Here is a 19198-nt window from a genome sequence, read left to right as displayed (position 1 = left end):
TAATATGATATCAACATGCGCAAGTTTACTGTTTGAATAATAAGGAAAGTTTTTAATATTTTTCTTAGTTCTAAATCTTGCCCAAGGCTAAACTAAATCGATAATTATTATCCCCTAGCTAATGGGCTTAACGAAATCGACAATAGTTTTGAGTTTGTCTACATAAGCGATTGATTAAAATAAATGAAAAATAAAATTCAAAAAAATCGACCAATAGAATTATAACAATTTTTCTGAGAAGCTCTATATTAATGCCATGTCAGCAGAAATCATTAAAGTGACTTCTCTTTTAATGTATAGGAGAATTTAGCTGACAAAAATATTTTCAAAAGTGTTTTTCAAAAAGAAATTAGTTAAATATTAATATTATTTTCACATTGTAAAAGGTTTCGCTTTAAGAAACTCTCAATAATTGATGCCTAATAATATGCCAAAAATTAAGAAAAAAAATCTTATCATGTTTAATTTCCTTCACTAGACGTTACCACCATTTAGCATCATCTCGTTACATGGGGTATAATTTGTATAGACAAAACATGAGACACAAAGAAAGACCATAAACTAAAATTAGACAGAAAGACAATACTGAATGTCGTATGCATGTCCGACTCTGTTGGATCTTTGATTCAGTCTTCTCTCTTCACAACCTCTCTTTTCTTCTATTTTTACTTCCTTCAACTCCCATTTTACTCCTTCATTTGTTTTCTTTCTTCTCCATCGTTTTTTTCTTTTCTCTCCACAAACATAAAAAAATGGCGTTTGGAAAAGGACGTGGAAACAAACGCTCTTCTTCGACGTCTTATGCGTCGACCATTACAATGGTCGTCTTTGTGGCTCTATGTGTCATCGGTGTCTGGATGCTTTCTTCCAACTCCATTATTCCACCACAGATCTCACAAGCCAACACAAGAACGGTTATATCAGAGACGGAGAGGGCTGATGTGTCTGCCTCTTCAAACGGTAACGATGAACCCGAACCAACAAGACAAGAGTCTGATGAGCATCCAACGTTTGAGGACAATCCGGGAAAGCTTCCAGACGACGCCATAAAGTCAGAATACGAACAGCAAAAGTCAGCTAAAGAGAAGAATGAAAAGACGAGCTCAAAGGCAAGAGACGAGGTACAAAGAGAGACCCAAAGCCAAGAGACACAACAGGACAATGAAAAGATTCCTGAAGAGAAAGAAAAAAACAACAAGATAATGCAAGAGAGTGATGAGGGTCGGGTGAAACAAGTGGTCAAGGAGTTTGAGAAGGAACAGAAAGAACAACGCGACGAGGACTCTGGTGCTCAATCAGGTAACAACAAAGGAACACAAGAGCAAGAGCAAGAGCAAGAGCAAGGACAAGGAAAAGAGTTTCCGGACGTGGAACAAGGAAAGAAAGATCAGGATTCCAACGCAGAGGTGACATACACAGATAAGACCAAAGAAGAACAACCTATGGAGACGGAGCAGGGTGGTACATCAGAGAACTCAAAGAATGAAGAAAACGGACAGCAACAACAACAACAAGACGATCAAAACTCAGGTAAGGAGGAAAATATGGAGAACAATACAACTAGTGAAGAAAACGAAAAGGAGCAGAAGAGCACAAAGGATGAGAACGGACAACAAGACGAACATAACACAACAGAAGACGAAAGCGGAAGCAAAGAAGAACAAAGCACAACAAAGGAAGACAATGTGGAGCAACAACAAGAAGAGCAAAAAGAAGAGAAAAGACAAGAGAGTTCAGAAGCAAGCGGGTTCGGTTCTGGAATACCAAAAGAATCAGCAGAATCACAAAAATCATGGAAGAGTCAAGCAACAGAATCTAAGGACGAGAAACAAAGACAGACGACAGAATCAAATACCATAGAGAGTATAATGGTTGGAAAGGCATGGGAGTTGTGCAATGCAACTGCTGGTTATGATTATATACCATGCCTAGATAACGAAGCAGCTATAAAAAAACTAACAAGTAGAAGACATTTTGAGCACAGAGAGAGGCATTGCCCAGAAGACCCACCAACGTGTCTTGTCTCCCTCCCAGATGGGTATAAGGAGTCCATCAAGTGGCCAGAAAGCAGAAATAAGGTAAAAGATCTGATCCAAATAATTTTTTTTTCTTGAGGTGAAATGATGGATAAAAGTTGACTTGCATGTGATCTAGTAGATATGGTACCACAATGTCCCACACACAAAGCTAGCAGAGGTGAAAGGTCATCAGAACTGGGTGAAGGTCACTGGTGAGTTCTTAACGTTTCCTGGAGGTGGAACACAGTTCATCCATGGAGCTCTCCACTATATCGATTTCCTTCAGCAGGTGAACTCATTCAAAACTGTACCAAATATAAATATATAAAGTTGAGAAATACTTTAGGATACACTAAAATGTTTGTTCAAAAAAATAGCACACAAAAATGAAAACTAAAATAGCATAACTTAAAACTAGAAAAATATTTTTTATTTATTTTACATTTGAGTTTTGAGTTTATCGATTATGATTTAATAGTATTTAGGAGTAAAGTTAAGTAAGAGTTCATAGTTTGGAGTAATTTGGTCATTTTACATTTTAATTAATTTTATTTTGAGGGTTTTCTTTTCGAATGCTATTTTTTGTCACAGCTTTTTTTTGTGCTATCTAAGTGATTTGTCCTATAAATATTTTGTAAATATAATGCCTATTTATTCTCCTATGGCAGGCTTTGAAAAATATTGCGTGGGGTAAACGTACCAGAGTTGTATTAGATGTTGGATGTGGAGTGGCGAGCTTTGGTGGTTTCTTATTTGAAAGAGATGTTATAGCCATGTCTCTTGCACCAAAAGATGAACATGAGGCTCAGGTTCAGTTTGCTCTTGAAAGGAAGATTCCAGCCATCTCTGCGGTGATGGGTTCTAAGAGATTACCCTTTCCGAGTAGAGTGTTTGACCTTATCCACTGTGCACGTTGCAGAGTCCCTTGGCACAATGAAGGCGGTATGCTTCTTCTAGAACTGAATCGGATGCTTCGCCCAGGAGGTTATTTTGTCTGGTCAGCAACACCAGTATACCAGAAGCTCGAAGAAGATGTTCAAATCTGGAAAGGTATGGTTTGAACTAAAAAGTGTTCTCGTTTCTTTGTTTGTTTCAATGATGCTGACATGTTTTTGAGTTATGTAGAGATGTCTGCGCTGACAAAATCCATGTGTTGGGAACTTGTGACAATCAACAAGGATAAACTCAATGGTGTTGGTGCTGCCATCTACCAGAAACCTACCACGAATGAATGTTATGAGAAACGAAAGCGAAACAGGCCTCCCATGTGCAAAAATAATGATGATGCAAATGCAGCCTGGTATGACTATTTCCATAATATGAATAAAAATAGCGTAAATTTAAAAGTAAATAATGAAAAACCTATAAATCTTCAATAGAGCAAAGAAAATTAAGGCTCAAATGATAATTTCAGGTACGTACCGCTACAAGCATGCATGCATAAAGTTCCCACCAATGTGGTCGAGAGAGGGTGCAAGTGGCCTGTGAACTGGCCACGTAGGCTTCAAACACCTCCTTACTGGCTAAACAGCTCTCAAATGGGGATCTATGGGAAACCAGCTCCTCGAGACTTCACTACAGATTATGAACACTGGAAGCACGTTGTTAGCAAAGTATACATGAACGAGATAGGGCTCAGCTGGTCTAATGTGAGGAATGTAATGGACATGCGAGCTGTCTACGGAGGGTAAGCATCAACGAGAAAAACTAAAAGAGATGAAAGAGATAGGACTCAATCACTAAAACTGAAGCTTTTTAAAAAACATTTCAAACGTACAACAGGTTTGCAGCAGCTCTAAAGGACTTGCAAGTGTGGGTCATGAACGTAGTAAACATTAACTCACCAGATACATTACCGATAATCTACGAGAGAGGCTTGTTCGGAATATATCATGACTGGTGTGAATCTTTTAGCACGTACCCTCGGAGTTATGATCTCTTGCATGCAGATCATCTCTTCTCCAAGTTGAGACCAAGGTACTACAAGCTTAAGCCTTTTCCACACCTTTTGGCTATTTTCATCAGCAATCCTGACAAATTCTCTTTTGAAGGTGCAATCTTGTTCCAGTAATGGCAGAAGTGGATAGAATAGTAAGACCAGGAGGTAAACTAATAGTTCGTGATGAAGCCAATGTGATAAGAGAGATAGAGAACATGTTGAAGTCATTGCACTGGGATGTTCATCTAACATTCTCTAAGCACCAAGAAGGAATATTAAGTGCACAAAAAGGATTCTGGAGACCAGATACTTCTCCCTGAAATATTAAGAAGATAGTATTTATGAAATCTGCAACTGAAGCAGCATTATATAATATACATTTATTTATAAGGCCAAAAATCATTTCATGTTTCTAGAATTTGATTAAAAATTTGTTAACTATAAGAAATAGTTGTTTATCTTCTTGAACTATAGACTAATTAGAACATATTTTCAATTCATACTTGCTATGTATTTGACATAGTTATACTCTTCTCATGTAACTGCTATGACTATGAATCATGGGAGTTTTTCAAAACTAACCCATCTTTTCAAGTCAAACCCAAAACCAATCTCTTCTTTTTTGTCATTACTATTCATCAATGAATTTTCTATATTATCCCTATATTTTTTGAATTATTTACTAAATTGTCATTATTATTATTATTTTTATTAATTTCGAAATTCACAAAAAACCAAATACACCCATACCATTTCTCCTTATTTACAATAATATCATTATCATCAATTTTTCCAACCATCATGAATCCACCATTTTTGAACTCTTAAAGCTCATGAATTCAATTTTGAACCATTTTTTCTCATTTTAAGCCAACAAATCACCATTTCCTCTACATTTCCATCTAAAAAACTTTCATATCTTTCATTTTCATAAGCACAAACTTCATATTTTCGAGTTTCTTCATTAGTGAATTGTCAAATGCGGTTCTTTTTGTTCATATTTGGAGTTTGGACGGTTGAGAAGGTTGAAAACGAACTTTACACCAGAAAAATAACTATTTACATGGTTTTCGACATTATACATTTGAAACTTATTGCAAAAATTTGTGACTAGTTTTACTCTTGAAACTTCTTGGAAATGTTGTATAGATTTTCTTCTTCTCACATGTGTGTTAGTTATTGTTTTAGCTTATGGTGGTTTACTTGTTTGGTTAATTAAATCTTGTGAAAAAATTGATATCTAACAAAAAAAAATGATAATATCATACAAGTGAAATACAACTAAAAATGAATAAAATGTTTATAGATTATGCATTAAAAAATTATTTACAAATTAATATTTTATTATGAGAAATTATTGCAGAGTAATATATTAAAAAGTATTCTTGAGTGTGTTTGATTTTTCTTAATCTTGATGCCTCAAATAAAGTCTTGAAAAAGAGTACTTGCAAAGTAAGATAAAATTATGAGAAAAAACATAAGCTAAAAAATTAAATCATATTTTAGTAGACTTTTTATTAAGTCTACGTAAAGTTATTGTTTAGTAGACTTTAGTTTAAGTCTACACTAATGGAAAATTTTCATATCTAAAAGTGTACATTTAAAAATTTTGAAAATACTTTGTTCTGGAAAATATTTCAAAATAGTTTTTTGTCAACCTTGTAACAAAGCAAAAACATAAAGTATGAATCTATAAATTTAGTTAAATATAAACACAAAAATATCCTATAATGAATATATGTAAAACTTACATTATTGGGAAGATGATTTGAAAATTTTGGAAGATAATATCTCCAAAATAAGATAAAATTATGAAAAACAAGATAAAAAATTAAATTCATATTTAAGTAAACTCCTAATGAAATATGATTAACAATCAAGGCTAGTAGACTTTAAGTGAAGTCTAACAGCCCTCACTTTTAAGTAGACTTCATTTGAAGTCTACTCTATCTAAAATAAATTAGATCTGAAAATTATATACATTGAAAATATGAAATAAGTTTAAATCTAAAAAACTTTAAAAAATATAATCTAATAGAAAAAATAGTAATAAATTAAAGACATAGATTTTGAATATGTAACTTTATTTAAATATAAATACTAGAACACATATTTAAAATCTATAGATGTAAACCTTGCACTTTTGGGAGGAGAAGAGAACAACCATGGAAGAAAATAAATGCAAAATAAGATAAAATTATTAAAAAAAACATAGAAAAAGAATTGAAGTTATATTTTTGTAAACTTCCAATGAAGTTTGCTTAAACTTTGTGGTTTAGTAAACTTCATATGAAGTCTATTAGTTTTAGATTATAAGCAGACTTCTTTAGATGTCTACACTGTCTGATAATTTTCAGATCTGAAAAAATCTATATATTTTGAAATGTGAAAATAATTTTAAATCTGAAAATACTTTACAAAATAGAATTTATAAGATAAATAGTAGCAAATTAATACACTGACTTGATATATTGAATATACACATATAAATACACATTTAAAAGCTTTTAATCTAAAACTTACATTTTTAGAGGAGAAGATGAAATCCATGAGTGATAATACCTAGAAAAAAAATATTGTGAGAAATAAACAACATAAAATACACATTTAAAATCTATAGATCTAAAACTTACATTTTTAAAGAAGAATATGAAAACCATGAATCATAATACCTAAAATGACAAGAGAAAGACTTGAGAGAATTTTAGAGTGAAAGAAGAGAAATGAGAGAGTTTTAGAGAGAAGGGAGAGAGCTTTAGAGAGAAGTGGAGAGTTTTAAAAACTTGTGCAGCCATTTTATAGAGAGATTGTATAAATTTCATTAATATAGCGATACAAAAATGTAACTACGTTAAAAAATTACGACATTGTAGACTTCTTTTGAAGTATACTAAAATTAAAAATTTGGACTAGATTTTATTGTAGCATAGTAGACCTTTTTAGAAGTCTAATATAATAATTTCATTATTGTTGTTTATTATTTATTGTTTTAATAATTTTAATATATGATTCACTAAATTTATTTATTTATTTTTTAGTAGTTATAGTATATGATTTCACATTTTTACTCTTAAGGAACTCAACTTAATTTAAATATAATGATTTTTTGTAAACAAAATTGAAAAATGTAGACTAAAAAAGACATCTCCAGCTAAATAGACTTTATTGTAGGTTTACAAAACCCTAAACCACAAATCTCAAACCCTAAATATTTTGCTTTATTATAAAATCTTAATTACTGTATCAAATATCAAATTATAGAAAATATAAACTACTATACATTAATATACAAATTTAAGTCAATAAAACAAAAAAAAAAAATCAAAATCTAACCCTAAGAAATCTACCACTAGAATAAATAACATGTTATAACCTTTTTTTTCTAAATCATATTGTCTAACACATGGTTACCAAATTAGAGTATATTCCTTGAAATTGTTCAATTATATAAATTTTTTATTTATTTACTTCATATTGATCATTATATTGATGATTAATTAAAAATATCACAATAATTATTTTTATACATTTTTAAAATTAAATTATTAGATCAAATTACATTGTAAATTACAGAATAAGTCTACACACAGTAGACTTCAGGAGGTCTACATATATGTAGACTTCTTTCTATTATATTTTAATACACATATTAAATAAAATTTCCAGCTTTTATCTTTATTTTTAAGGGAACAAAAATCAAACAAAACAGTGTATTAAATATGAGTAAAACAGAAAATTACTAAATTTCTAAATCTGTGTGCAAGAACCTTAAATGACACTTATTATAAAATGGAGGAAGTTATGAATCCGAAATTTGGTCATACACGATAGAGTTATTCATCATATTAATGAAAACATAATTTGTGACAAAAAAATTTCGAAAAAGAGATTTTGGAAAGATAATTTATTTATGATTTTTTCATACGATAATAATAGACCAAAGATGAAATACATGGCCGGATACAAAAGCTGGCGAAAAATCTATAAACCTCATAGACTAAATTCTAAAAGAAAAAAAAAACTAAAACCCACATTGGAGCCCCTTATCGAAAGCTGAAATTTGAAACTAAAGCTAAACTTAACAGAGATTTTAGAAATAGAAAATTGGCCTTTATACCCTAAATCGTGAGCATAGATTGCCAAGTGCCCGCTGCTTTCAACCAACCAGTTCAAGAATATCAAGTCATGTGGTTTAATGTGTCTTCTTAGATCATAAGATATAGTTTTTAACTTTCATGAGATTTAAAATTTTAACTTTCATTTAAAATTCAAATTTGATGTTATGTAAATTTGACCAAGTTTTTTTAGAAGTCTTCTCCCTTAGTTTTAGTAATATTTGACTAAGTTTTTGTGTTGTTGTGTATTGTTAAAATGATTAAAATGTTTCTTGGTATGTTGTATTAATAACTTCAATAAGGTTATGTACTTTTGGCAAAATATGAACATATTTACGAAATTCTTTTCATTAACATCTATTCAAGTTAAAAAAAAAAAATTTACAACTAAAATGGTACACATACAAATCATAAATAGACCATAAACAAAACTATTACATATGAAGCTAGATATCATTCTTCGACATAGATAAGCTTGGAATCCACTTAAAATCAACCCAAGAAGTCTTCTGATAGTCTTCTTATGAGAAGTCTTCCAAAGTCTAACTCAAATCTGAAAAAATCCGCATATTCAAAAACATTCAAATGACTTCAAAACAGAAAAAAAACTTCAAAAAATATTTATGTATAAATAATAAACAAAACAGTTACATCAGGTTGAATCAATGATTTTTTAGAATCTAATAAATAAAACACACAAAAATACATATCCAAAATTTGTACCACTAAATAGCAACAAAAACATAATTAAACATATGATCCACTAAAGTGTTTATTATACACAAAACTAAACACATATGAGTCAAATTTAAAAAAAAATATTAAAAAAAAATTAGATTCCAAAATCTAACCATAAAAATTTAAACAATACTATAACATATGTTACGAATCCCTAAACCAAAGTCTATCATGACTCAATCTACATTCACTCACCTATGTTGAAAATAATTCAATTTTAGTAAATCTAAATTTACATCACTTAAAAATATCTATAATTATGTGATTTAGATTTTTTCCTATAAAAATATATTTAATAAAATTTAAAAAATTATTTTTAAGATATAATACATGAGAAAACTTAACTTCTGGAAAACTTTTGGAAGACTTCACATTAGGCGGGAAACTGAATTTCTAAATTAACTATTAGGCGGGAAATCTAAATTAAACTAAAAATTAAGGGGGAAAATCTAAATTAAACTAAAATTTAAGCGGGAAATAGTACACTTTGTTGTGAAGTATTTCAGGAAGTCTTCTAGTGCATTATATGTTAGAAGACTTCTTGGCAAGTCTTCCAAACCTATAATCAAATAACTAACTAAATAACAAAAAACACTTTATTAAACTTATACTATCAACTTAAAAATGTTTAATGTACACAAACCCTAAACCAAAAACTATCATGACTCAATCTACATTCACTCATCTATGTTAAAAATAATTCAATTTTAGTAAATATAAATTTACATTATGTAGAAATTTTTATAATTACATGATTTTAATTTTTCCCCATTAAAATAGTTTTTAGAAAATTTATATATTATTTTAAATATCTAATACATGAGAAGACTTCCCGAGAATTCTTGTTCAAGAAGACTTCAGTAGCCATAGATAAGACTTCATGGGGCTATATTCGTAAAAGTGCATACATGTTTTTTGTTTGGTCATAAGGGGGCTAGTTGTAATATCACTAGCCTTTTGGATAATTTTTGCACTTGATTCAATTTTTGGTATACTTTTTCATTTCAAATCGAGTTTTGAGTCATTTGTAGCAAATTCCCCATTATGTATTAAAAAATTTCCGATGGAATAGCATCCGTTGGAAATCGCACAGAAATTTTTTATTTAGGCGTTTACAAAAAAAAAGTGGCGCTTTATTTTCCCGAGTAAGTTTTTAGATTACCGACAGATTATTGAAGGATTACCGATTCAACAAGATCCTAAACCCGTTTCGTCGGAAATCCATCCGAAATTCTCGACAAATTCCCGATGGATTCTCAACGAATTCGTGATGGATTCCTGACGATTTGGAGTTTAAAGTTACCAAATACAAAGAAAAAATATCAACAATATCCGTATTCATTAGAAAAATGATTTAATGAGGTACACCTTCAGAATCACTTGTAAAATAGATTTGAAAATACTTTGGAAAAATTCTCAAAATCTTTCATGTAAGTATATGCTTTAACATTCAAGTTGATTCTTATGATCTAATTTATGTAAATTTGGTAATATTCGTTTATTGAGCATATGTTATTATGATATGAACTTTTAAAGTTAATTATAGTACTCATAGATATTTAATAAATCAGATTTTAATGTATTTTACACTTTATTTTAAACACCAATCCTAAATCCATTAGTAATTCATTGGGAATTTAATAAATAATTATTTAAACCTCATCAAATAAATTCCATCTGTAATCTCTCCATACTACCAACAGATACTTACTTAAATCCGTTTGGAATCAGTCGGGAATTTATGACGGATTACTGACAAGATTATTTAACTAAATATTTATTTAAATCCCTCAGGAAATTCTGACAGATTATCGACAAAATTAATAAAAATAAATATTTACTTAAATCCATAGGTAATTCGTCGGAAATTCCTGATGGATTTCTGAAGAATTTGAAACCATTGGGAATTTTTGACAGTTGTTTATTCCGTCGATACTTGGTCAGAAATCCGTAAAATTTCTGATGGACTTTTCCTTTGGAAATTCCATCGAGAATCTCTATGTTTTCTTGTAGTGTTATTAATCAATTTAAATGTATTAAAATATTTAGAGAGCTTAATAAATCGGTTATAAGATTGACAAACTAATGTGTAAGGATTTATAAATTAGTTTTAAAACATTATTAATTGATTATAAGAGTTTTAAACAATGCATATGTGATAATAAAACTCTTATAAGTTGTCTATTTGTCAAATGTAGCTGAAGAGAGTTGACGAAACTTCACTCGATAAACCTGCACAACAATAACTAAACTTGTAACTGCCCTATCCCTAGAATTTTACTTTCAACCTTAACTATTTCATTTTCCGTTCGATAAAAACTCTATTTAAAACCATCGTCTTACATAAACCAAACTTAAACGCGTAAGCCGAGTAACCAAACATAAGTCTTAGAAAATTGAAGTAAAAGTACTGGAAGATAAAGAAAACCCAAAACGCTGGCACCATATGGACTCCTACTCCTGCTCTATCTCGACCATACCTAAAAAGAGAAGGGTGAGTATTGATTACTCAGAGAGGGTAGGTTCAAGGAACCTACAAACTCAGATCAAGAAAAGTAAACAACCATCACAATCACAAGTTAATAAGATCTATTATGCAGAAAACAAGCTAGACTCTAAGGACATATGGCACGCTTACGGACATCCCTCCTCGTGACGGTCCATCCCCAAGATTTTACGTTAACAACGGTCTCGAGGCTACCTACGCAACTGCCCAGCCGCAGCCATTTGGCTCCTTTCGACACTATCTGTGCGGCGGTACTTGCAGCCGCATCTGGCACAACTCAGCATGACTCCATCATCACGTCATTCATCCTTACACATTAACTCATTACATATTAGATGACATCCGTTCTTGGTGTCTCAATCATCACGTCATTCATCATTACACATTAATTCATAATTAGATCATCATTAACTCATTATTAGCTCATCATAACCTCATCATTAACTTATCATTAGCTCATCATCATTACTCATCATTAACTCATTATTAGCTCATCATAACCTCATCATTAACTTATCATTAGCTCATCATCATTACTCATCATTAACACATCATCGTCATTAACACATCATTAGCTCATCTTATCCAGGTGCTTTTCATCACATCATCATACATCACAACATCACAATTAACCTAGATCTAGCACACATCACATCATCACATCAAATCCTAGATCCGATCAACAAGGGACTAGTGTCCCCACGGATTTCTCTACATGAGATAAGTTCACGACCGGGTCCTTACCTTAGTTTGTTTGTTGACGTGGATCTGGATCTAGAGAAGTGAAAAGGAAGCCATCAAACTTACGGATATGTGTTCTCAATCACAAAAGAGACACGGTGGGGGTTTAGGTTTCATATATGTCATATCCATGACTAAAGGAGGGTAGAATATAATCCTTACCTTATGGATGAGACTGCATGTGGTTACAAGCAGCATACTAGAGAAGACGGCGGCTAGGGTTTTGTGGACGTCGACTCGGGCTACATGTGCAGCGCCCAGCGGCGAGAGGCGAGTGGTCTGCGAGGGTGGTCAGTGTTAATCAGAGGCGATGGTGGGGATTTGTTATGGAAGGGCTACGCTTGTTGTCTCTCTTGTGGGTTTAACCTAAGGGGGCCCCTCCTTTTACAAGGAATATAAGAGGAGTTAACTAGAGTTTCTCCCTCTTGGACCTCAAGAAGTTGGGTTTCCTTTTGGCAGGGGCCCGAGATGTTACAAATCTAAACCAAGCTCCATGTCAAAGATGAGGATACTTGTTCCAAGGGAGCAGTGGTACAAACTGTACTTATGATATAAGATAAATAAGGACTTTAACATAGTCTGAGTGACTTTTCATATTTTACGCACTGGCAACATAAAAGTTGCAGATATTGCAAGAATGGAGATGGCTGCGACGAGGCAGTTCCGAGCTTGGCTGCGGCTAACATGAAGAAAAAAGATTCTTCAGGTAAATAGACTAAGAAGATTCAAACATAGTATAGACAAGTTTCAGCTATGGTTTCTCTTAGGTAGTGAGAAGCTTATAACCACATCTGTAAGGTAGATGATATATCATGGCTTTTACAGGTTTTAACCATGGTATAAGTCTAGTTTTAGAGTCTAGATTATATGTTTCGAGTCTGTTTTAAAGTTTTTGCAGGTTCAAGTGAATTTTTTGAGAACTTTGCAGATTTTAGAGCTATTTGTAGCCATGAGAGTTGTGATGCTGAAAACTGCAAGTCGGATTTGACTATTGAAGATGGTATCGGTCAACACTCGTGGAGATGAAGTGATATCACTCAAATTATCATAAGGAGTGACTTTTACTCTCTCAAATAAGAGTTTCAGTTTTAGTACTTAGGGATCGAATCCACAAAGAGCGAGGGCACACAATAGATCTAAAGCAGTTGTGATAAAGCTAGGCAAACAATTTAAAAGCAATGAATAATGAAAGCAAGGTGAACAAGCAATTTTTCAGTTGATTGATTTGAGGATGTACACAATTGAGAGGAATGGATAAATCTAGGGTTTCAGGTAATCATGATTATAACGATATATAATACTTATGTTGGCAATCCTAGAACTCGAAGTCTAATGCAAAAGGTATCCAGATTCCGTTGTGAATCAATTCTATTGACTAAGTCTAATATCTTAGTTGTCGCTTGTTGATACGGATCAAGCGCGATCGATGATATTGACTTAGCATCGACCAATGCTTCCTTAGGCAAGCGTTAGCGAGTTGATCGATAGGTTCCCTAGTCTTAACTAAATCAGATGTCGCATGTTTCTAGCAATTCTAGCTCAAGAGAATCTATTCTGGTGCAGAACCTACCGGCGTAGTTGTCCACAATCCTAATATCAGGGTTGTAGTTAGGTACTCTATAACACCAGAATTACAAGCAATTCCTTAAAAGATATCTATCATCTTAGAAATTATATAGTTGGGGGTAATCCTTCATAAGCTTAATTAATCCCCAAATCTAATAGGTGATTTACTCAGACATAATCAAGCAAAGACATGACAATAATCTGAATAAACTGCATAAATATAATAAGCTAAAAAAATTGGAGTTCCAATACAAAGCTATGAAAGAGTCTTGGATCTTCTTTCCAAACGACTAAAAACTCTAAACTGTGTGGTATGAAAATAAGAAAGTGTATGTTGTCCATAACAATGGCAGAGCACATAAATATTAGGTTAAAGTCGGCTAGAGGTAATTCTATAAATATGTTGAATTTTGGGCTTCAAGTCGGTCATAAACAAGCGGCCCGCTTCTGCGCTTCTCTGCTGATCGACGACAAGTGGTGTTTGTCGATCACGGTTGACTATGAATGTCGACTATGGCTGGTCCCATGAACAGCTAGGAGTTTCTTCTGTCTTGATTTCTAAAATTCTCCAAAATCACTACATTACTCCAAAACGTACATGAACATGTAAATACTCTAAAAAGACTCCAAAATATAATAAATAGATTCTAAAACAGTTATATACCATGGCTAAAAGCTGGTAAAATCCATGGTATATCATCAAGCAAACCGACACGTGTCTAATGATGTTTCAAGAAATTACACTTAGGCCTATAAGTTTCTTTATTTGCAAAAAAAAAATCCATGATTGTGTTTTTACCTATATTATGTTTTCTTAGGACTTTGTTTGGCCTACGCTTAATTTACTTTTAGTGAGTTTTGGAGAGAAAGATTAGCACTCATTCATAGATTGATTTAGAACTCCAGTATTTCTATCTTTATCTTAATGCAATTTATTCAGTCTTTGATTATGTTTTCTTTGATCATATCTGAGTAATCACCTTGTTTGATTTAGGGATTTCTATAGTTTACAATGAATTGTTAAGTTGATAGAGTAACTAACTCATTCGTATGGTTATCCATTGATTTCTTCATCACTGGTTGTTCTTAATGTTGAATTCTAGAGTAACTAACTAAAATCATGATCATAGGATAATTGATTAGATGCGACAACATGAATGTTTACTTGAAGCTATCTTTGATGAACTAAACAACTAATCTCCAATAGATTTGGTTTATGAATTTAGTGAACTTATCAGATTGTTCTTAATTTTTGTCTTAACTTATTAAATTCACACAGAGGTTTGAAATTCTAGGATCTAGACATGGATTAGTCTCTGCAACGAAAGATGGTTGATTAGTTATTGTGAATCTGAGTTCGAGAACTTTTGTTCATAAACCAGTAGCATTCTATTACTTGAAATTCTTACTTACATGTTTTATTCCCTATATTTTGTGTTTTTCCTATTGGCTTTACAAACCGATTTACTGCATTCTTTATTGTTTTTAATATTAATCTAGTTTAATTTAAAACTGATAGTCTATTGTGTGAAATATTGAGTCTATGAGGATTCAAACCCTAAGTATTGCACTGCACCTCTGATATTGCAGAGTAGTTTAAGGGTAAATTTGAGCATATCAAATTTTGGCACCATTGCCAAGGATTCTCATCAGCATTAGACTATATGTAATTTTTTCTAGGTTTTTATTTTTATTTTACGTACTTTCTTTTCTTGTATTTCCGGTTTATGCATTGCAAATACCAGAAGCAACAAGGAATAAGAGCTTTTTGGATATGTCCAACCATAAGCTGTTTGAGTTGGAACGTATGAACAGCAAGTCAAAGAAACTAGTGTCGAACGACACCCCTCAAGCATCGAACGGCACCAGTCGAGCAAAAGCATCGAATGACACCCCTCTGGTGTCGAACGACACCCTAATCGAACAAGCATATATGGTTAATCTGATTGTGCTAGTGGCTGATGAACAATGGGTGCTACGAGACCAAGAGGGTCTTTCTTATAATGTAGATAGGTAGAGGGTTGATGATGTTGGGAATGTAATGCTCGGTGAAATTGTTGTTGTTGAGAAATGCAGCAAAGGTAGGAAATGATGCAGTGGTTTGACAGAGAACACTTGCATACTACAACATGTCTGGTCAATTTTATGCTAACAGGTCTGCAATTCATCTTTTTCTATTCTAGAGGAATGACTTTGAACTGAAACCCGTCTACTTCACTCTTTTGAGACAACATCTCTTTCACGGTCTTCCTCATGAAAATCCCGTGGACCATCTTGACAGGTTGAAGACTTGGCATCTAGCATCAAGTGCAATGGAGTCTTTGTAAACTATATTTTCTGCAAGCTATTCTACTACTCTATGTATGGAGATGTAGCTTAGTGGCTCAAGCAGTTGCAACCAGGATCTTTGAACATATGGAATGACATCAAAAACGCGTTTCTGAACAACTTATTTTATGATGCGAGATATGAAGATATGAGAAACAAAATCTTCATTTTCTGCTGAGGCATTAAAGACTCTTGGATCAGATTCAGATCTTACTAGAGGGACTGTCCGCACCATGGGTTTTCAGAAGTGCAGCTATGGGTATCTTTTTTAGAGGCATCGATTGGATGCTGCAAGTGAAAGGGATTTCAAAACTATAAATACAAAAAAAGCAACAAAAGTCACTCAAAACTTGGTGTTTAGCAACAACACTAAGATTTCTGAAATCATTGTAAAACTACATTGTACCAACCACCTTAACTTTATTCGAATCAGCCAAAAGATAGAGGAAAAATCAAATACCAGACACAAGCACAATGAACAACCTCTTCAACTCTTACATCGCACACCGCCATTAGATCGTTGATCCTGATAACAATACCACAACACCCAACCGAAAGTCTCCTCTTCCGCAAATCTAGACGAACAACTCTTTATAACTAAAAATCATAACAGAAAAAGACCAAACGATATGGATATTAAAAGAAAGAGGAAGACAAGGAGCATACATTCCCGATGGAAATGAGATAAATCAATCATCCACCATGAAAAGAGATCAGAAGCAAAAAAAAAAGAATTTGGAGAAAAAAAGAGAGTAATCGAAGCGGAAGCCGCTTAGAAGTTCACTTTTTAAATACAAATATTTCTGCTTTACAGTATGACCATTTTATTGTGTTTCCAACAAATAAGTTATTATTATTATTGTGTTGTAACAGAAAAACAAAACAAATAAGTTTTTTAGAAAAAACAGAAAAACAAATAAATAACTTTGATTAAAATGTTAACGGGCTTGTTAAGGTGTCAAATTTAGATAGCCCAGCCCAGCAAAAGAAACTCTTTTCTCTTCGTTGAAACCGTTTTCGTATTGGAAAACGGAGCCGTATCATTTCGGATCATCTCAAGTTCTCTACCATCCATCCCCCCAGTAACGCTTTGAAATTTACAAAAGCATCTTAACGCTGCACATATGGTATTATATGCATACTTTTATGAGTAGAGAGGGCCCCTGGGCACTAGTATCGTGATATCATCATATTCAATGCTTTTACCAAACTCAAACCTCTTCTTGTAGTTGTTGTTCACACTTCACACCACCACTTCATCTCTTTCTCTCTTCCTTCACCGACAATTCTCGCTCACTCTCAGGTATTCCTATTTCTTCTCGAATTCTCATGAGGAACGTTTCTGTTCGTTTTCTTTTTGTCTCGCGTCTCTTGTGTGTTCTACAATTTCTGGGTTTCTTTTTTTTTTTGTTAGGAAATGGAAAGTGTTGAACTTTCGCTGAAGAACATTAACCGGAAGGAGAAACCCGACGATTTCTCAGTGGACGACTTGCTTGACTTCTCAAACGACGACGTTTTCGTTGAGGATGAAACTAAACTGAAGGCAGCAGGAGTCTCTGTTTCCTTGAATGACGAAACTACCCTTAACCGGAGCAACGAATTATCCACCCACGCCTGTGAAGATTTTGGCAGCGAGCTCGCCGTACCGGTAATTAGTCCGTTTTGTCTCCTCACATATTTCTCCCAAATTGCATCTAATTTCTAATTAAATTTTGTCTCTGTTAAGACGGATGATTTAGCGGAACTCGAATGGCTATCCAAATTCGTAGAGGACTCGTATTCGGCTCCGACGAAGAAACCGGTTTGGTTAACCGGAGACCGGAGACACCCTGTAGCACCGGTTAACGAGGGTTTGTGCTTCAAAGCACCTCTTCCGGTTAAAATCAGAACCAAACGAGCCAGAACCGGAGTCAATGTCTGGTCTCTTGGTTCGTCGTCGTTAACCGACTCGTCTTCGAGTTCGTCGTCCTCGTCCAATCCGTCAAGTCCTCTATGGCTCACCGGCGCTGAGTTTCTTGATGAGAAAGCGGTTAAAAGACAGAAGAAGAAGGTTTTGGAAAACGGTGGTCAGACGCAGACGCAGACGCGGCGGTGTAGCCATTGTGGCGTTCAGAAAACGCCGCAGTGGAGAGCAGGACCATTGGGAGCGAAGACGCTGTGCAATGCGTGTGGTGTGCGTTTCAAGTCGGGTCGGTTATTACCCGAATATAGACCCGCTTGTAGCCCAACTTTCTCGAGTGAATTGCATTCCAACCACCACCGTAAAGTCATTGAGATGCGTCAGAAAAAGGAGATGTCCACCGATGTTGATGAATCCGGTTTAAACCGGACGGTTCAGGCTGTGCAGAGTTTTTGAACAAGTAGAGAAGATTTGTGATCCGACCCGACCCGACCCGGTTAAGTTTTAGCATTAACTGCTCTGAAATACTGTTATTTTCAAAAAAATTTACCTCTCGTCTGTCGTAGTCGTAGTCGCAGTAGCTTTTTTTTTTTGGTTTTTTAGTAACTGGTCAGGTTTTAAGACTTTAAAACTCATATCCTTATATATTATTCGTTTCGCGTTAAATTTCTGGTTTTTTTTTTTGCTTCGTTCAACGTTAAAATATACTTTAACCTACTTTTGAAAATGTGAATGTGAGTACGAAACCGTTCGGAGTTTCAACGCTCAGTCATGGGGATATTCCAAGCCCATTATCTTCTGCATTATTTAAATTGGATACAACGTCATGATCGTAACCGGGTGTGGTTCCTTATCAAGTTATAAATGTATGCACGATAATTACTGAAAATGCAGATACAAATACAATTTGTTTTCACTTATTATTGGTAATTATCAAAGTCTATAACTAGAAGATAAATAGTTTGGAAGTAAAATGAGGAAAGCCAAATTACGGGGAGGCTTTGATTTTAGTAGGGTTGGCAAGGATTTGCCTAAGTAATAGCTAATTAATTAATTAATTAAATAACTGGTTACTATTTACAAATATTAAAGTTGATTTTATGATGGATTAATATAAACCGACTAATCAAAGTCGTTGGTGAAAAAAAAAGGAAATTAAACTCGTTAATAAAATAGCTTGTGTTATTTGTCACAGACACAGTCGTTGTGCTCAACACCTCCGATTACAGCATCTTGTGTAGTCAACGTCATGCCAGGAAAACGTTTAAAACCTCTTAATTTATTTGAATCTTTTTCATATTAATATAATTTACTCTTATAAGTTTATTTGCAATTGAAAAAATCACA

At 33.4% G+C, this 19198-nt stretch overlaps 2 protein-coding genes across 4 annotated transcripts; both read left to right on the top strand.

Annotated features, from left to right (window-relative positions):
- The first annotated feature begins 204 nt into the window (after window positions 1-204).
- Window positions 205-16616, top strand: LOC103872624 (probable methyltransferase PMT27). Its single transcript, XM_009151059.3, has 7 exons — window positions 205-2078; window positions 2158-2307; window positions 2687-3068; window positions 3144-3318; window positions 3433-3705; window positions 3801-3995; window positions 4070-16616. Exons 1-7 carry the CDS (start codon window positions 597-599, stop codon window positions 4275-4277), a joined length of 2865 nt encoding a protein of 954 aa, XP_009149307.2. The 5' UTR covers window positions 205-596; the 3' UTR covers window positions 4278-16616.
- Window positions 16617-16963: 347 nt separating this feature from the next.
- Window positions 16964-18533, top strand: GATA1 (GATA binding protein 1 (globin transcription factor 1)). 3 transcript variants are annotated; one of them, XM_018659875.2, is made up of 4 exons: window positions 16964-17078; window positions 17181-17254; window positions 17366-17599; window positions 17678-18533. In XM_018659875.2, exons 3-4 carry the CDS (start codon window positions 17369-17371, stop codon window positions 18305-18307), a joined length of 861 nt encoding a protein of 286 aa, XP_018515391.1. In that variant the 5' UTR covers window positions 16964-17078; window positions 17181-17254; window positions 17366-17368; the 3' UTR covers window positions 18308-18533.
- Window positions 18534-19198: the final 665 nt, after the last annotated feature.

This window comes from Brassica rapa, chromosome A01 (assembly GCF_000309985.2).
Source record: "Brassica rapa cultivar Chiifu-401-42 chromosome A01, CAAS_Brap_v3.01, whole genome shotgun sequence".
Lineage (NCBI taxonomy): Eukaryota > Viridiplantae > Streptophyta > Magnoliopsida > Brassicales > Brassicaceae > Brassica > Brassica rapa.
Note: the sequence above shows the minus strand (reverse complement) of the source record. Positions and strands in the feature narration are given on the sequence as shown.

Bases quoted from the DNA above. Each gene is read 5' to 3' on its own strand.
- LOC103872624 (XM_009151059.3), top strand. From the start codon at position 597: ATGCATGTCCGACTCTGTTGGATCTTTGATTCAGTCTTCTCTCTTCAC. The intron at 2,079-2,157 runs GTAAAAGATCTG...GTGATCTAGTAG, and splicing joins GGCCAGAAAGCAGAAATAAG to ATATGGTACCACAATGTCCC. The intron at 3,996-4,069 runs GTACTACAAGCT...TCTCTTTTGAAG, and splicing joins TTCTCCAAGTTGAGACCAAG to GTGCAATCTTGTTCCAGTAA.
- GATA1 (XM_018659875.2), top strand. From the start codon at position 17,369: ATGGAAAGTGTTGAACTTTCGCTGAAGAACATTAACCGGAAGGAGAAA. The intron at 17,600-17,677 runs GTAATTAGTCCG...GTCTCTGTTAAG, and splicing joins GCAGCGAGCTCGCCGTACCG to ACGGATGATTTAGCGGAACT.